Source organism: Castor canadensis, chromosome 7, assembly GCF_047511655.1.
Source record: "Castor canadensis chromosome 7, mCasCan1.hap1v2, whole genome shotgun sequence".
NCBI classification, from domain to species: Eukaryota; Metazoa; Chordata; class Mammalia; order Rodentia; family Castoridae; genus Castor; species Castor canadensis.
The window spans coordinates 143,447,020-143,463,027 of NC_133392.1; the positions used below are offsets into that span (position 1 = coordinate 143,447,020).

The 16,008-nt window shown below is 45.6% G+C and overlaps 1 protein-coding gene across 3 annotated transcripts in view; it reads right to left on the reverse strand.

The window, feature by feature from the left end:
* Nucleotides 1-13,181, reverse strand: part of Arid1a (AT-rich interaction domain 1A) — a 77,249-nt gene extending 64,068 nt beyond the window's left edge. For 2 of the 3 annotated variants that reach the window (XM_074080899.1, XM_074080898.1), the window contains exon 1: nucleotides 11,670-12,857. In XM_074080899.1, the coding sequence (XP_073937000.1) occupies nucleotides 11,670-12,797 (1,128 nt within the window). In that variant the 5' untranslated portion in view covers nucleotides 12,798-12,857. Of the gene's footprint in view, nucleotides 1-11,669; nucleotides 12,858-13,100 lie in introns of those variants that run through there. The other variant, XM_020183233.2, reaches the window with a different exon arrangement.
* Between the last annotated feature and the right edge of the window lie 2,827 nt (nucleotides 13,182-16,008).

Here is a 16,008-nt window from a genome sequence, read left to right on the forward strand (position 1 = left end):
TTCACTTGGTCTTTGAATTGTCAATATTTATTGCTTATCTCTTTAAACTTCCATTTTTGTGCAAAGCACAATCCTTATTCAACTGGAGAAAGTTCTTGCCTCAAATGTCCACTCCTCAGAGAAATCTCCTTCACTTCAGAGATGGAGTGATTCTACTTAGAGGGTTTATTTGACAGGGACACAAGGAAAGGCAAAGCAAAACTCAGGCTGGCCGTGAGGGAGTTGGGGGTGAAGAAAGGTTACTGAAAGATCATCAGATCACCAAACAACCTGTTCTCAGATCAGTTTGCCATCACAGGCAGAAGAGACATCATAGCATTTAATTAGTGCTCCAATACTAACCTTTAGGTAGCATTTTCAGGAATCACTTTCTTAGGCAGTTATTGAACTTTTCATACTCCTGGACCATCAATCATAATCCTAAAATAATCTTCCCCACTTAATCGAACTATCAGAACCATAGATCCAGATTATCCTTACATCATCTCATCAAAGAACTAGGAGAAAGAAAAAAGGCAGGAAGCACCCAAGTCTTATAAATAAACAGATGTGTTGTCACTTGAGTTTATCATCACCGCATAGAAGATCCAGCTGAAAAATATTATCTTTCTTCTCTCAATTATGTACTGAATATTTGGGTATCCCTGAAATGAATTTGTTGAAGCCCTAACCCCTAATGTAATAGTATTAGGAGGTGAGGCCCTGGGAGGTAATTAAGCTTAAATTAGTTCACAATGGTGGGCCCCATGACAGAATTAGTGCCCTTATAAAGAGCAAAAGGGAATGGGGGTGTGGCTTAAGTGGTAGAGTACCTGTTTAGCAAACACAAGGCCCTGAGGTCAAATCCTAGAACCACAAAAAAGGGACACAAGAGGGCTTTTTTTTCAGGTCAGGGGCTGGCATGCCAACATATAATGAAAAGATGCCAAGATCACTGTCTACAAGCCAAGAAGAGGGCCCTCACCAAGAATCAAACCTGTCAACACTTCAATCTTGCATTTCCTACCCTCCAGAACGGTGAGAAATAAATGTGTGCTGTTTAAGCCCCACAGACTATGGTATTTAGTTATAGCAGCCCAAGCAAACTAATATAACCCCAAGCACTTTTAGTCTTTTCTCTATCCAGAAACACACACATCATGGGAATGGTACATACATGAAACACAATCCACAGTGAAATTTAAAGGTAATTTCAGATATACCCAGAAGTACAGTTGAATGCAAATGCATAAAACCAGTAGTTCTCAAACTTGAGCGTGCATCAGAGTGGTCTAAAGAACCTTCTAAAACATACTGCCAGTTTTGGATCCAGGATTTGCATTTCTGAACAGGGCCCAGGTAATCTGGAACCACTGCACTAAAAATCACCTTTCACACTACAACAAATAAAATTTGGGGTTTTTGTAGGCAGGGATAGTAATACAATCCTGCAATCATAAGACTCAGTATGCCGAGACAGGATGAAATAGGAGCATTGCCAGTTCCGGACCAGCCTGTGCTACATAGTGAGACCCTGCTCAAAAAAATATATATTTTGTTGATAAACTAATTGTATTCTGTATCTTATTTAGTATTAAACTATAGCTTGCAAGGCAGATTTTTTTTCCCTTATGTAGATGGGAATTCAGAAAAGTGACTGGTCTAAAGTCACACAACCTAAAGGAAACTTTAACTAGGTTTTAGAGATGACTCTTCCTATGAAGCTTTGTATGTGGTACTTAGCGCCTCGTGTGTTCACTTTCCCCAAGAGGCAAATTAAGATAGTAATACTTTCCTTTCTAGCAAGTGTTCCAAGTTTCTGAAAATGAAAATTATTCTGCAAACATGCTCATTATGCAAGTCATTCAATTAGACCAAAATGACTCTATGTGAGAGCCTGAATCCCACCCTCAACTCAAAGATCTCTCCTGAGAAGGAGACCTAAAGACCAAATGCTCCCAGTTCTCTTCGCTGGAATCACAAGGCAGATATGAACCAAGTGCCATGACTACTCATCAGAAACTCAAAATAATAAAACCTAAAAAGAAAGAAAAAACTTTTAAAAAAAGAAAAAAAAAAAGTAAAACCTAAATGGAAGGGACAGACAGAAACATCCCTTCTAAGGATGACATCCAATTGAAACTAAAGGCTTTTCAGTCTTTCACTTCATTTAAGAGTTCCAGGTAATTGCAAAAATAATGTCCCAATCAGACCTGGTTCTTGAATAATTTATTTTGGAGAAGGAAAATTAGTATTTTAGGCTGGAGGTGTAGCTCAGTGGTAGAGGCCCATGGTTTAATCTCCAGCATTGCAAAACAAATCAAATATTTTACAGTGTCATAGCTCTGAAGAAATGAAACAAACCTTGATTCAAATCCCAACTCTTTTTTTTTTTTTTTCCCCTGTTTGGTGGTACTGTAGTATGAATCCAGGGCTTTGCACTTATAAGGCAGGCACTCTTATTACTTGAGCCACACCTCCAGCCCTCTATCTTAAACTAGCTCTTTCCCCTACAGCATATTTCTTATTCTAGTTTCTCAACTGTAAAGCAAGAGGAGTAATAGCACTTACCTCTTCTAGAGTTTTGAACATTAAAGGAGGAAACTCATAAGAGACCTAAACTAGTAGCCATTCAATACATGGTAGCTATCATTTCATGCTATCATTTCAAAGATCTCAGTGAGGATTCCTGGCCCAGGACATTTTGGACAAACTACCTACAGAACTGTTCCCTAAATCTTTTATAATATAGTTTACTCTGGCAGTCCAGAATCCTAAACATGCTAAAGAAGTCTGGAAACTAAAAGCAGTTATCCAAGTCTGAATTACAAAGAGTTTCAGACTCCTAAACTAATGCTGGGACAACCTGTGAATTCCACCACCTCAGGACCAGAACAAAATGTTGTTCAAAAGACAAAAGATAAAGTCGTACCGATTTGCCAGAGAAAACATGGTAATAAGCAGCAACTAATTCCTAGCATTTCTGCCCAGGAAACCTGTTCTCTAAGTATAACAGAAAGCTGTAATGCCTACCTCATAGGCATCTTTGACAAGAACCCAAAGACAAGTCTGTTTCCTCCAAAAGGATGTACCCAGTACAACGTAGTAACCTTTAATCCTCTACCACAGGGCTGAATTCACCCTCTTCTTAAAGTCAAAGTATACCAGGCTTGAGTCAGTTAAGAGTAAACAGCTGGGCCGAAATGCACTCATGCTCTGCAAGAAAGCTGCGAGCTCAAGGAAAATAGAAGGCAAAATAAAAACAACCAGGCACACAGCAAAAGGGTTTTAAAAACAACTGATATCACACCGACCCCCCCCCCACACACTCCCCTGCTGCCATCACACTAGTGCTAGATCTTGGGGGAAGGTGTAGGGTTCCTTAACAGAGATAAACAAGCTGGAAACTAACAAGTTTAAGAGTGAACAGCATATAAAAATCTTGGCTGCCAGAAAAAATCATGAATGTGCCACTGCCAAGGGAAAAGGAAGTCTAATATCTAACATTGCAGACTTGGGAACATAGAAGCAACAAAGCCATAAGGAAACCCAAATGCAAATGAGAGAAAAAAAAGGCACATGCATATTTCCTCTTCATATGGGTGGCAATTCAAAGCAGTTTTCTGGGCCTGCAGAGCACACAGCCCAGTACCCAAAGCCCCCTAGTATTTAATATCAACATAACTTCCTGAAGGGTGACAAAAATCTGTCCTGGATTACTGGGTGATTTCTAATACGTACCATAGCCAACACTAAACCAACATTTTAAGGATCACATTTCTTACTCTGCAGTATGTTGGAATGCATTCTTGGCATTAGATTTTTTTCTGTTCTAGTCCACCCTTAGAAAATGCAGAACCCACTGGGAAATACTCAACCTGTCCCAAAACAATCTTCCAGCTATGTACAAGCAACCAACAGAAAAAAAAAAAAAAAGAAAAAAAGAAAAAAAAAAACCACTCAGATGTATCTTCCTTCATATTCAATAATAATTTCATCCATTTAAATTGGGGGAATTTCAAGAAAGAATAATTAAAGCTATTAAGTCAATGTTCACCCTAACTTGGGATTCTCTACCACCTGGGATTAATAGGGAATTCATGTGAAGACCCTATACATCTACTGTCATGCTCAATTCTGAGTTACTAAAAACTCAATTTTGCAAAATGCCAAAATGGCAAAACAACAAAGATGTTGGAAGAGATATTTCTATACTACAATATTTAAGACTCCATAGTCCATACAACCCATTCTCCTCTTCCAGGAAGGAAGAAGCAATGTAACAACTTGGTACTGGATATCCCATGTGTCCTCAGCTGTTAAGCATCCACTGCCAGGCCCAATCACACATAGACTAGTAAGTAAAGAGAAATCAAAGTCACTACGTTTCAGAGGTTCCATAAAGAAAACACATGTGTTTATAGCATTTATGAGCTTATTGGCCACAGCCAACCTAACCAAAAACAATAGTAAATGCTATTTCTATAAACAGAAGAGCAAACTGCAGATGTGCAGGTTTATCCAACCCATCAATCCTCAATATAAAGTCTAGTACAAGCAACTCAACTTGAGCACAACTCCCAGCTCTTCAGAAATAACAGCAGTGTAAGATATCCAACAATGGCTGGTGATGCAGCTCAGTGGTAGAGCACTTGCACAAGACCCTGTGTTCAATTCCCCACACCACAAAAAGTCAATTAACTCTACTAAGAAAGAAGTCCAGGTTTACCAACAAAGCTGAACCACCATCACTGCAGAGCTATCCAGAATATACAACTCTGGAAGTGACATGACCTTCCAAACTCAGAATTATAACAAATTAGTATATGAACTGTCCAAGAACTTACCAGTTTGTACCAAAGGTCTTAGATAGTCACAGAAACCACAAAGACCCTGGAATCACTCTTTTTCAGGGAATTTTGTGGTTGGAGTCTAAATTCTCAAAGGCTCTGGAACACTGAGGTAACTATAGATCTGCGGATGGTTGTACAATTTGGATTCTATAAAGCCCATGGAATTTAAAGAGTATCATCATGCATAAAAGGCAAATTAATCTATTTTAAATCTCCCTTCTTGAACATTTAGCTTCAAAAATATTACCTCTGACCAGCAGTCCCAGGTTAACCCTGCCCAACTCTGACTGCTCCTTATTCTAGAACTCCGGCCCATATATTTAGTTCTCTATCCATTTATAAAACTTTGGTTTGCCAAGTTTTCCACATGTGTGTGCATAGCATGCTTCCCCAAGATAAAATTCCTTTGAAGCAGATTTTGCCTTACCTTCAGAACCTAGTCAGTAGTATAATTGTATAGGGCTATTTCCTACCTATATTGGAATCTCCAGATCTCCCTGACCTAGAAATGATGTTCTCAACAATAAGAATGAAGTTCTAATACCCTTACTGGGAAAGGCCTTGACAATACCAAACAACTAAAGTCAGTGTTGATCCAAGTTTTTGTGTTTTGCTTCAAAACAAGCTGACAGCCTTCGATAAAATAGCTGAACCTAAATGTTATGGTCAGGGCAATAATTTCATTCTATCTACTACTACTATCTAAGTAGCTAAGTCAAAAGGGTACTTCCAGAGCTCTGACCTAAAAAATACTTTTCATGAAGAAAACTGGTATTATATAGTCAGTGAAGTTTGTTTAAATAGACTGAGAAAGTTGTTTTTGTCATCTCACAAGGCTACTGTTACCAAAGCAGGGTACCACAGGCAGACAGCTAATATATTCAGATTCTTCTTCTTCCTCCATAAAAAGAATGCGTCACTAAATGGACCCAGAAATGTTAATCCTAAAATGGTGATTTCAAAAACAGCATTTATAACTAAATCTACCCACATAAGCCCTTCAAGCAGGATCGAGTGAGCCCCCAATGTTTGAACTTTGTACTGACCCAAGAACTAGGGACACTAATTTTAGTATATATAAATGATACAGAGATGTTCAGAAACTATGTAAATAAACCCACCTTGGGTGATGGGTTTATAATACACAACCAAACACGGGTAAGGATGATGCTCTACTTCCAGTATCTTTTTCTCTCCTATCTGCTATTGCAAAGATGCAAACCTACGCCTTTCCCCTTCCCCCCACAAAAAAGAAAACAAAACAAACAACAACAAAACATCTTTTTTAAATTAACAAGGTTTTTTGTTTTTTCAAACTGGAGTTTGAGCTCAGGGCCACACACTTGCTAGGCAGACCCTCTACCAGCTGAGCCACTCCACCAGCCCTGAACAAGGTTTTAAAAATCAAGTCTCATAAACCAAGCTTTTAGCGCACACTTACTATACTATTTAAACTTCTGCTGGTTTTCACTATGGAACTGCAACTGATTTTAACAAGGCTTCACATGACCTGAACTTAGCATAGAGCCAGGGCCATTCAATTCCAGGGCAGCATCTTTCTACTTCCTATCTTTTAGATCACCTCTGCTTTAATGCTCCCTGCTCCCCAGCACTACCCTCTTCCCTTCACCAATATTATTTTATTCTACCACATGAGGTGACTAACATTATCTTTGCTTGAAAACTGTTTATTAATTTGCCTATCAAACATTCTATAGAGCCATTTACATCTTACTACAGAAACCTCCTAGGTACATATTGACAGCTCAGCAAGTATTTACACAAAGCTCTGAAACACTTGGCTCCTTCAGAGAGGAAAAAGCTGCTGTGTCAAGTAGAGAATTATCAAACAACTTTCCTTCTACTCTTTTTCCTCTTTTATGGAAGAAGTTTTCCTCTAGCGTAACTCCAAAATACCTAAATTACACTTCTTAATAGTGCAACACACTACTAAGCCTAGATGACGAAGAATGGAAATTCAGGTGTGCTGGAGAAAGAACAGCTTTGCCAACAGCGTATGTAAACTACACCATGCAGTTTCTTAAGCCACGGCTATGGGAAAGACTAATATACCTATAAAACTGACCCTGAGACACTTAGCTTTTCCTGTTCTAGATGCCTAACTTTTCCTCCTTCCTCAGCAAAACTTACAGGGCAAGTCCAGGCACTCAAATTACAACCAACTGCCTGAACCAGACCCAGACCTGCCCAAACACTAAGCATCTGAAGAGCTAAATGCTACCTACCTCCCTTTCTACCTCCCTACATTCAAAAAGTAGAACGTAGAATGTTAACGTTAAATTTTATGAATAGCCCCTCCCTCTCCTACCCCAAGTGTAAAGCCTTCTGGGGATCTTGAAGCAACTGTTTTCCAAATCTTGCTTTAATGAAGTCTAATTTTTCAATTACTGTTTGGTGTTTTAAAGCCACCAGCCAGGTAGAATGACTAATGACAAAAAGAATAACAGTTTTAAGACAAGAGTCTGGTAGGACTTTTCTTGTAAAGTCCAAAGACCACTGTAGCACCCAACTATTCAGAGCTTATTCCTGTGAATACTGAGGAATGGCCTTAAATTCCTTAAACCCAGGGGAAGAAACATGGTCTCAAGTCCCCTACTGATATACTGGAAGAAACTGCCCTCCATAATAAGCCTGCAATGGAACAGACAGATTGTGAAACATCACAGAGTAAAAATGGCATACAGTCCATCAATTTCATCTTACTGATGAGAAAAAAAGAGAAAGGAAATGGCTTGCCCCAGGTCACACAGCTTAATTTGGAGTTACATACAGAACCCAAAAGCAGCCTTCTCTTCTTCTGAGTCCTAGGTTCTTTAATCCTTAACAACTATACAATATACAACTTAGTGTGCATCAGTAATGATAATGACCAATCTAAGCAAGAAAAAAACACAAATAAAAGCCAGGTGAATCCAGACTCCATTTCAGAGCCCCAGGTATCAAAGCTCACTGGCAGGAAAGAACTATTCAGTGCCAATTTACTTTTGAATATATTTTAACCATATCTGCATGCTTCTAAAATTCTGACATTTGAAGCCAATCAAGACAACCTTTTGGAGGAACTGGAAAGGACCCAGTCCATCCTTTGTTAGCCTAGTCCCACATTTAAAATTTTTTTTTCCTTTTGGCGGCACTAGGTTTTGAACTCAGAGTGTGCTATCACTTGAGTCACTCTACCACTCTATTCCCACATTTTTTAAAAAGTTCATTAACTTCTTTGTGAAAGGCTTACTATAGTAAACATCACACCCTGCAGGAGTTGATCCAACATATTAATGTTTAATGCATTTCAAGACATCTTGTTACAGCACCAGGTGCTGCTTGTCATGGTTACTTTGTATCACACACATCTAAGGATTTTTAAGTCCTTAATACAAAAGAAACCAACCTGGCTGCTTTCTCTCTTCTCACACCACCATCCCAACTCCCAATCATCCTCAATTCTCTCATAAACAGGAAAGAAACATGAAGTCCCAAAAATTAAAGTGCCATTTAGCATGGTTTTCCTGCTCCCTCCTACTTGAGGGAGCTCCAAGAGTCCTGTATTTCAGCCAGCCCAGAATTTCTGCCAGTAGGCATTCCCATAATGAAATGAGGATTCCTGTATGTTTCCCAGGAGTAGAGATTATTTGATATTTCCATAGCAGAAATTAACTGCCAAACTTCTACAATCAAATCCAACTTGATCCCAAACTACTTATTTTATATATACATATATATAAATAAATATATATATATGTATATATAAATAAAATTTTTGTTGTTGTTTTTGGCGGTACTGGAATTTTGAACTCATGGACATGTGTGAGTCACACGTCCAGTCCCTGTACTTCATTTTTACCATAATGAACTAGGACTACTGTCAAGGTGTTACTGCTAAAAGTATCCCAAGTAAAAAGCCTTACATCAAGCTCAAATGCACAGATAACCAAAAACTATTTCATCTGTACCAGGATTCGACACCTTGAAACACAATACTACATATGAAAAGGATAAAGGAAAAGTTTGTCTGCTGGGATGATCCTAGCTCCTATAAAAAATACACTTGGCTAATCTATATTTCATAAAGGCAGAGTCAAATAAAAACATATACTAAGCATATGTCAAAAAAATATTCTTAATGTAAGATGGGGTTAGGAAAAAAGGGAACCAGTTCTTATTCAATAATGCTTAAGAGTAGGGCATCATGGTCTGACAAGCAGGGCATCGTGATCATTATCTTCAAGTAATAGAGGACCTCAGAATCTGACCCTCTACAATTTTCACCTAGACTACTGTCATACACCTTAAGAAGCCCACAAAACTGAAGTTGCACTGTCTTTACAAGTGTTCTCTCATTACCTATGTCTCAGGAGTAGGCAAATGAACTAAAATTAAATATGCTGTGTTGAGTGCTGGGGTCTGGTGATATTAAAAGAGAATAAGAAAATCCTTCCAACAGCAGCACAGACAGGTTTCTTTCTAAACAGGGACTGTATCTACTTTCCTATCATTTAACCAGGACAGAACAGAGCATAGGCACACAGAAAGTGTTCATTTATTTAATGACTGAAAAACAGAAATTGCTTCAATAAAAGTTGATTAAAAAAAAAAGCAAAATCTTTGCCTAAATATCCTCACAAACCAACAGAATTCAACTCAGTTTTGCTTTTAAATGAGCCTTGACTTATCCCAAATTATTTCCTCTAATAGTTTTCAAGAAAGGCAAATTCCACAGCCAAACAAAACAGGGAATGAGGAGAAACAGAGCTAAATTACAGAATGACCAGAGACTTGAGGACACTTTGTCTTCCAAGACAAAGCTTATCCTCCAGGCAGCAAAAAAACAATTTAACATTTCTCTATTTCTCACCCAGGGATGATGGGAGTCAAGCCACAGAGCTCTATGCCCACTGTCTAAAACATATTTTCAAAATTCCCAGCTCAACAGACATTAGAAAAGAAATTCTAGGATGGGGAGGGAATATAGCTAATTATTTTGTTCTAAGTGAACAAAACCTCCTAGCACAAAGGAGGTACAACTGTTGGAAGCTCCTCCCCTCTCCCCCTTTTGAAAAGATAAATGACTCTATCTGTGTATAATACCCAATATACCTGACCAAAACACTGATGAAGAGGGAAGGTACCTAAAAGTTGCAATTTCTAAGCCAAACTTAAGTTTCATTGTAGGTCCTATCTTTATATTTAAGACCAAAAAAAAAAGGGACATAATTTAAAATGCAAATAAAAAGTTAGCCAAGCTCTATTTCCAAAATCTAAAATGATTTGATGACAAAACAGAAAACTAAAACTTCGCCCAACAAAGACTTTTGGAGAAAGATGGAAACCCCTCTGTCAAGATCATGAAAGAAATGAGTTTCTCTTTAAATTGAGCTGCTCTCTGAAAGTTCAAATAACAAAAGAAAATGTTAACAAGATTCAACATGTAAACAAAGAATGAGGCCAACCTTGCTTAAAAGGGAACACTTGAACCTAATATAAAATCCTGTCAGAAAGCTCCCAGTTCTAGGCAAAAACATAAACAAAAACGTTTTCTTCCCCCATACAGATCCCACATTTGCCACTCAATAAGCCAGTAAAATAATTTCAGTTCTGCAAAGTGAACAGTGTTAAAATTACTCAAGACAAACGCATCTTCAGAGCCATCAAAGAAGTCATTTATACCATCAGAAAAGTCACAAAACCAAAACAAACAGCAAACCCATTGTAGAGAAAAACTCAGCTACTGTTCCAACAACACAGCATCTATTTCAGGCTGCATAAAACATAACAAGCAAAATAAATCCAAGGTACAAGCAAAATGCCATTGCCTCCTCTTTTGTTTCAGGCACAATGTAACAAGGGCAGCCTGTCTGGGGCCTCTGCTCCTGCTGATACAGTATTGCTGCTTAAACCTCCCTCCTCAAGGTCACAGCCAATTTCAGTACTGGAATAAAAGGCAGATAGTGGCAGCGATGGTTTGGGTTATCACTGGCAGAAAAGCAGAGTGTAAAAGTTTATGAGCTCATCAGGATTGTTGTACCATTACATCAGAGGCAATTATAAATGGCCAAGAGCAGGAGATGGGGAGCCAATCAGATCACAGATAGGATGTCAACCTAAGACCAACTGTCTCCTGGCTTTGACAGAAGGATTTTACCTCCATAATTCAAATCCCAAACCAAAGCAATCTGCACTTACTACTCCAATCACTCAGCTGTTTACCAGCACTTCCAGAGAGAAGCCCAGGCCACTGGGCCGCGGAGACTAAGACAGGAGATGGTCTGGGCAGCCCTGGGTGAACCACAGCCGGCCTCTACCTGCCCTCAAGCAGGGCCCTGCTCTCCCTCGAGGTCCCCTCAGCCTCAGGGGCCCCTCTTTGAAAGCACATGGGGGGTACGGCCTAGAAGAGGTCACAGGGGGCAGAGGAGCGGCAGGTGAGCCAGGAAATGTTCTTTTAACTCCTAGGCTCCAACCACTGTTTAAATCCTTCACCTGAGCCCCCCAGAACTCCCTCGATCGTGCTGGGCCCTTCCGGGCACACTCTGTTCAGCACCCCCCTGAAGACCCCTGGGTTTCGAAGGGGCCCGGGGAGAGGGAGAAGCGGAGCAGAACACCTCTGGAAAAGCCCCCACACAAAAGCTGAACGAGGGAAAGAGAGGAAGGCAGACAGGCAGCCATTTTAAGAGAGAAGAGCCAGACAATGGCAGCTCCCCGGCAGTGGGGGCCCAGGCCTGAAGGGAGCCCACGGCTGTGGCCTGCTCTCCGCGGCCGCCACCCACACCCCCCCGTCCCCGGTCCCGCTGTCCCCAGCCCCCTCCCCACTCAGCTGTGTACCTGAGGGGTCCGGGCGAGCGGCTGCCCCCCGCCGCCGCTGCTCCCGGGGCTCATGGGCGCGTGGTGGCTCCTTTGTTGGGCCCCTCCCGAGGCGGCCGCCGCCGCCGCAGCAGCAGCAGCAGCCCCCCAGCACTGCGAGGCCATGTCCGCCGGGCCCTTGCCCGCGCCCCCGTCCTGGGGCCCGCCGCCGTAGTCGCCCCCGGGGTAGCCCTGGTAGCCCCGGGCCGAGCTGGGCGACGTGAGCAGTTGGTTGAGGGTGGGGGTGGCGGTGGGCTGGGGAGTTCCCCCGGCGGCCGCTGAGGGGCCGCCTCCCCCCATGGCCCCGAAGCGCTGCTGAGCGAAGGACGAAGACGACGAAGAGGCAGAGGCGCTGGAGGAGGGAGGCGGCTTGGAGCCGGCGGCCGCCGCGCCGGAGCCCGGAGTGCCACCTCTCGGGGAGCTCAGCGCGTAGGCCTGGGGGGGCGGGGGGTAGGCGCTGCGGTTGGGGTAGTAGGAGTTGTACTGGTGGTTGGGGAAGCCGTGGTCGTGCGAGTTCTGCTGGGGCCCCGCGTAGGGCTCCAGGCCCCCGCCGCCGCCGCTCTGCAGCGCTGCCAGGCCAGGGCTTTGTTGTCCGCCATGTTGTTGGTGGAAGACGGCGGCCGCCGCGGCGGCGACGGCAGACGGGCTCCGGCCATAGGGTTGCCCGAAGCCGTAAGCTGGGGGCGGCAAGGCGGCCGCGGCTGAGTGAGGAGGCGCCCCCACCCCGTCGCTGCTGCCGCCGCCGCCGCCGCCGGGCGGCTCCGTGAGGTTATTGTTCAGGGCGGGCCTAGGGCCCGCGTTCCCGTTCGAGTTCTTCAGGTCCGGCTCCGCGCCGGGCCCGCCGCCGCTGCCGGCTCCGCCGCCGCCGCCACCCCCATTGCTCTCGGCCCCGTCCTGCAGCTCTTTTCCCAGTGGCTGCGGCGGCCCCACGGCGGGGCCCTCGCTTTCCTGCCCGGCGGCTGCCTTCATTTCCCCGCGCTCGGCCGCTGCCGCCGCCTCGCCCCCCGCCTCCTCCCGCTGCTGCTGTTCGGCTTTCTTCAGCTCCGAGGGCGGCGGCGGCGGGTTGCCCAGGCTGCTGGCGGCGGCGGCGGGGGCGACCTGCGCGGCCATGATCCCCGCTGTCTCGTCCGCGGAGAGACCCGGCCCTGTCTTCGTCTTCTCCCCCCTCCCACCCCGCCCCGGGGCCGAGTCCCCCGGGCTGCCCTCCCCACCCGCCCGGGCGGGCCTCGCGGGGCTCCGCTGCTGCGCTGCGCTCGCTCGCTCCTCTCCCCCCCGCCCCGCCGGCTCAGGCTCCGGGCTGGCGGCGGCGGAGGAGGAGGAGGCGGCGGCGGCCGAGGCGCCGGCGGCTCAGCTGCTCCCGGCTCTGTAGGCTCGGGACCCGGCTCTCCCGGCTCATTCCCCCCAAGCCCTTGCCTGGGAATGAGGGGGGCGGTGGAGGCTCCGCTCCCCAGGGCCTGGCCCCGCTGTGACTCTCCGCTTTCTGCTGCCGGAGAAAGGAGGAGGGAGGGAGGGAGGGAGGCGAGGGGGAGGGGGCGGGGAGGGAGGGAGGGAGCGGGGGGAGGGGGACCCGGGACAGGCGGGCTGGAGGGCGCGCGGCAGTAGCCGGGGCGCCGGGAGGCAGAGTCGGTGCGCGGGACGGGCCGGCGCCCTCTCCCCTCCCCAGCCGCGGCGCGGGCCTAGGCTGCTGCGCGGCAGTGGGCGGGCGAGCGAGCGGGCGGCCGGACTGGGCGGCTAGAGCGCCCCACTCTCCTCCGAGTCCCCCTCACTCCGACACGAGGCTCAGCACTGCCATTTTACCCAGCGCCGTCGCTGCAGCCTGGAAAACCCGGAGTGGAGCGCGGAGCGGGCGCGGGCCGTGGAATGGACTCGCTCCCTTCCCCTCACAAAGGAGGAGGGGAGAGAACGAGCCGCGGCGGCGGCAGGCCCTCAGCCTCTTCAGCTCGGCAGCGCCGCCGCCGAAGGCTTCGGGGAAAACCCGGCCCGGAACTCGCGCCTCTCCGGAGCGTGCGCCCTTTCCCTCTTGGCGTTCCTATCCTGGCCTGTCCCCTCCCGGCGGCCGCACAGAGGGGAGCAGGCAGCGTGAACTTTACCCGCGCCTGCAAAATTGGCCTGAGCCCGAGACCGCGGCCGCCTCGGCCCAGCCCTAACTCCTGGCACAGGGCCTGGTCTCTTGGCTGCTACTTAGCACCTCTACAGCACTTTTCTCCTTCAAAGCCTTTACAGACCTGCTCTAGAGACCCAGCTGAACCAGCCCAGCTTTTTTACCCCCTTTGGCAACCCCACAGAAAGGACAGATCATTGTTCAGACTATCAGTTTTCCCACTGCTCTGCCCTCATTAGCCCTCCTTGACAAGGCCCTGAGGGCATGAGGCCCGATTATTCCCATTTTACAGAAAGACAAACGCTCTGTTTCTCCCTGGGTCACAGGGCAAAGGAAAATGGCTATGAAAAGAAGTGGAGTACCCCAAAGATACCTCCTGTCGACTTAGCCTTAAAATAAAAAAAAAAAAAAAAAAGTGAGCAAATCCAAATTCTAGGATCAGAGTGTCAGAAGGGGTCTGGAATCAAAGCTGATCACCTCACCACTGACTTAAAAATGGTGACCACTGAAGCTGGTTTGGGGGCTTGGGACAGTACTCCAACACAACCAAAGCCCTATCATCACTTCCTAAGTCCAAAATGACCAGTAGCCAGAGTCTCCAAAGGCAGTACCTTGTTAGACCAAACAGCCCACCAAAGAGGCCTCAGGGACTGACTGGAACCTGCGTGTTAAACCAATCCAGAATAGGGAAGATAGAAACCATTTTCTCATTTTTTTTTTTTTTTGGCAGTGGTACTGGGGTTTGAACTCAGGGCCTCACACTTGCTAGGCAGGCACTCTACCACTTGAGCCATTCCACCAGTCCCATTTTCTTCTGAAGGAAAGAAAAGTCATAGTCTAACAGGTCACTTAGAAAACCGATGCTACTCAGGATTTGTTTTGTATCCTGTGTAAAGCTTCTTTTAAAGTTTACCTTTACATTCTAAGAGACCCTAAGGCTAGATTTATCTGAAGTGATCAAGGCATTCACAGAAAACTCTACTGTTGTCCTGATCTCCAGGCCCCACCAAATCCCAGCAGAGGCCTTTTCTCCTCCTGCTGACTTAGAATGCTCTAACAGGACAAGCTAGTACAACCAAAGGGGATTCCAGCTTTTCACCAGGCTCAACCAGGCCCAGGCCAGTCACCAAGACACCAGGACCTCTTTTTAAACTCGGATTTTATAAATGGAGATTTCATGCCACAGACCATTATCTTAGAACTTCAAGATTCTGCATATATCCCTGGAGTTCTGACCATGTCACTGAAAAGCTTGAATTCATTTCTGCTCCTAAGAAGACTAAGAATATTCTGCATTACAAAGGCAAAGTCTTCCTGTTAGAACAACAAAATGCCCCTCTGCTTCCCACCCCCCAAGCCAAGAGCCAAACAAGCCTACCCAGAAGATGGGAATGTCTGGTATGGGCCAGTGCCCTCTTTTTCACTCACAATCCTCAGAGGCAACAACTCTCCTGGTGCATTAGGTCCTAGAAACCAAATTATAGGCTGCCTCATAAGTGGAGCTTTGCTATTTAATCAACTGCCTCAGAGCTGGCAAACAGTCCTGAGTCCTGAACACAAATGAGGAATTTTTTACATGCAATTACCCTGCCATTTTCCTCAGAGCTGGAGTGTGATGGGAAACCTGGAGCCCAGTGAAAATCTGGAAGCCAGAAAGGATTTGTCTCCAAACGAATGCCCTCATCTCCCTCCTTCGACGACTGCAAAATTTGGAAAGCGCCAAAATCGCTTTCCCTACACGTGGGCACGCTGGTTTGAAAAGTCACCATTTTAATCTAGCAATAAGGTGAAGTACACACACACACACCACAAAATCTATCCACCTGGGTCGAGAGAGATAATGTGGGGTTTCTCCTTTCCTTTTTTTTTTTTTTTTTTTTTAAATTATCTTAAATCCGTCAGTGTCTTTTCCACTCCTATCTTTAGAAACTCAAGCCACCAACCCAGGAACTCCTAGGCTGGGGAACTTTCTTAGAAACTGACCCATCTGCTTTTCCCTAGGGCACTGGAAACGGGGAAGCGGGGGGAGGGGAAAAGCCGGGCACGTGGCTGGCCCGAGCAGCGAGACCCGGGTCGGAGCCGTGGGTCCTCCCCTCGGTGGAGTTTTCTCCCCCACGGTCCTAAGCCTTTAAACCCCACACCCAGGCAGTTTAGGAATCCCGGCGCAGATTAGAAAACTAGGACTAGGACAGCGCTGCCCTCTCGCAAGGCGCCTCGGCC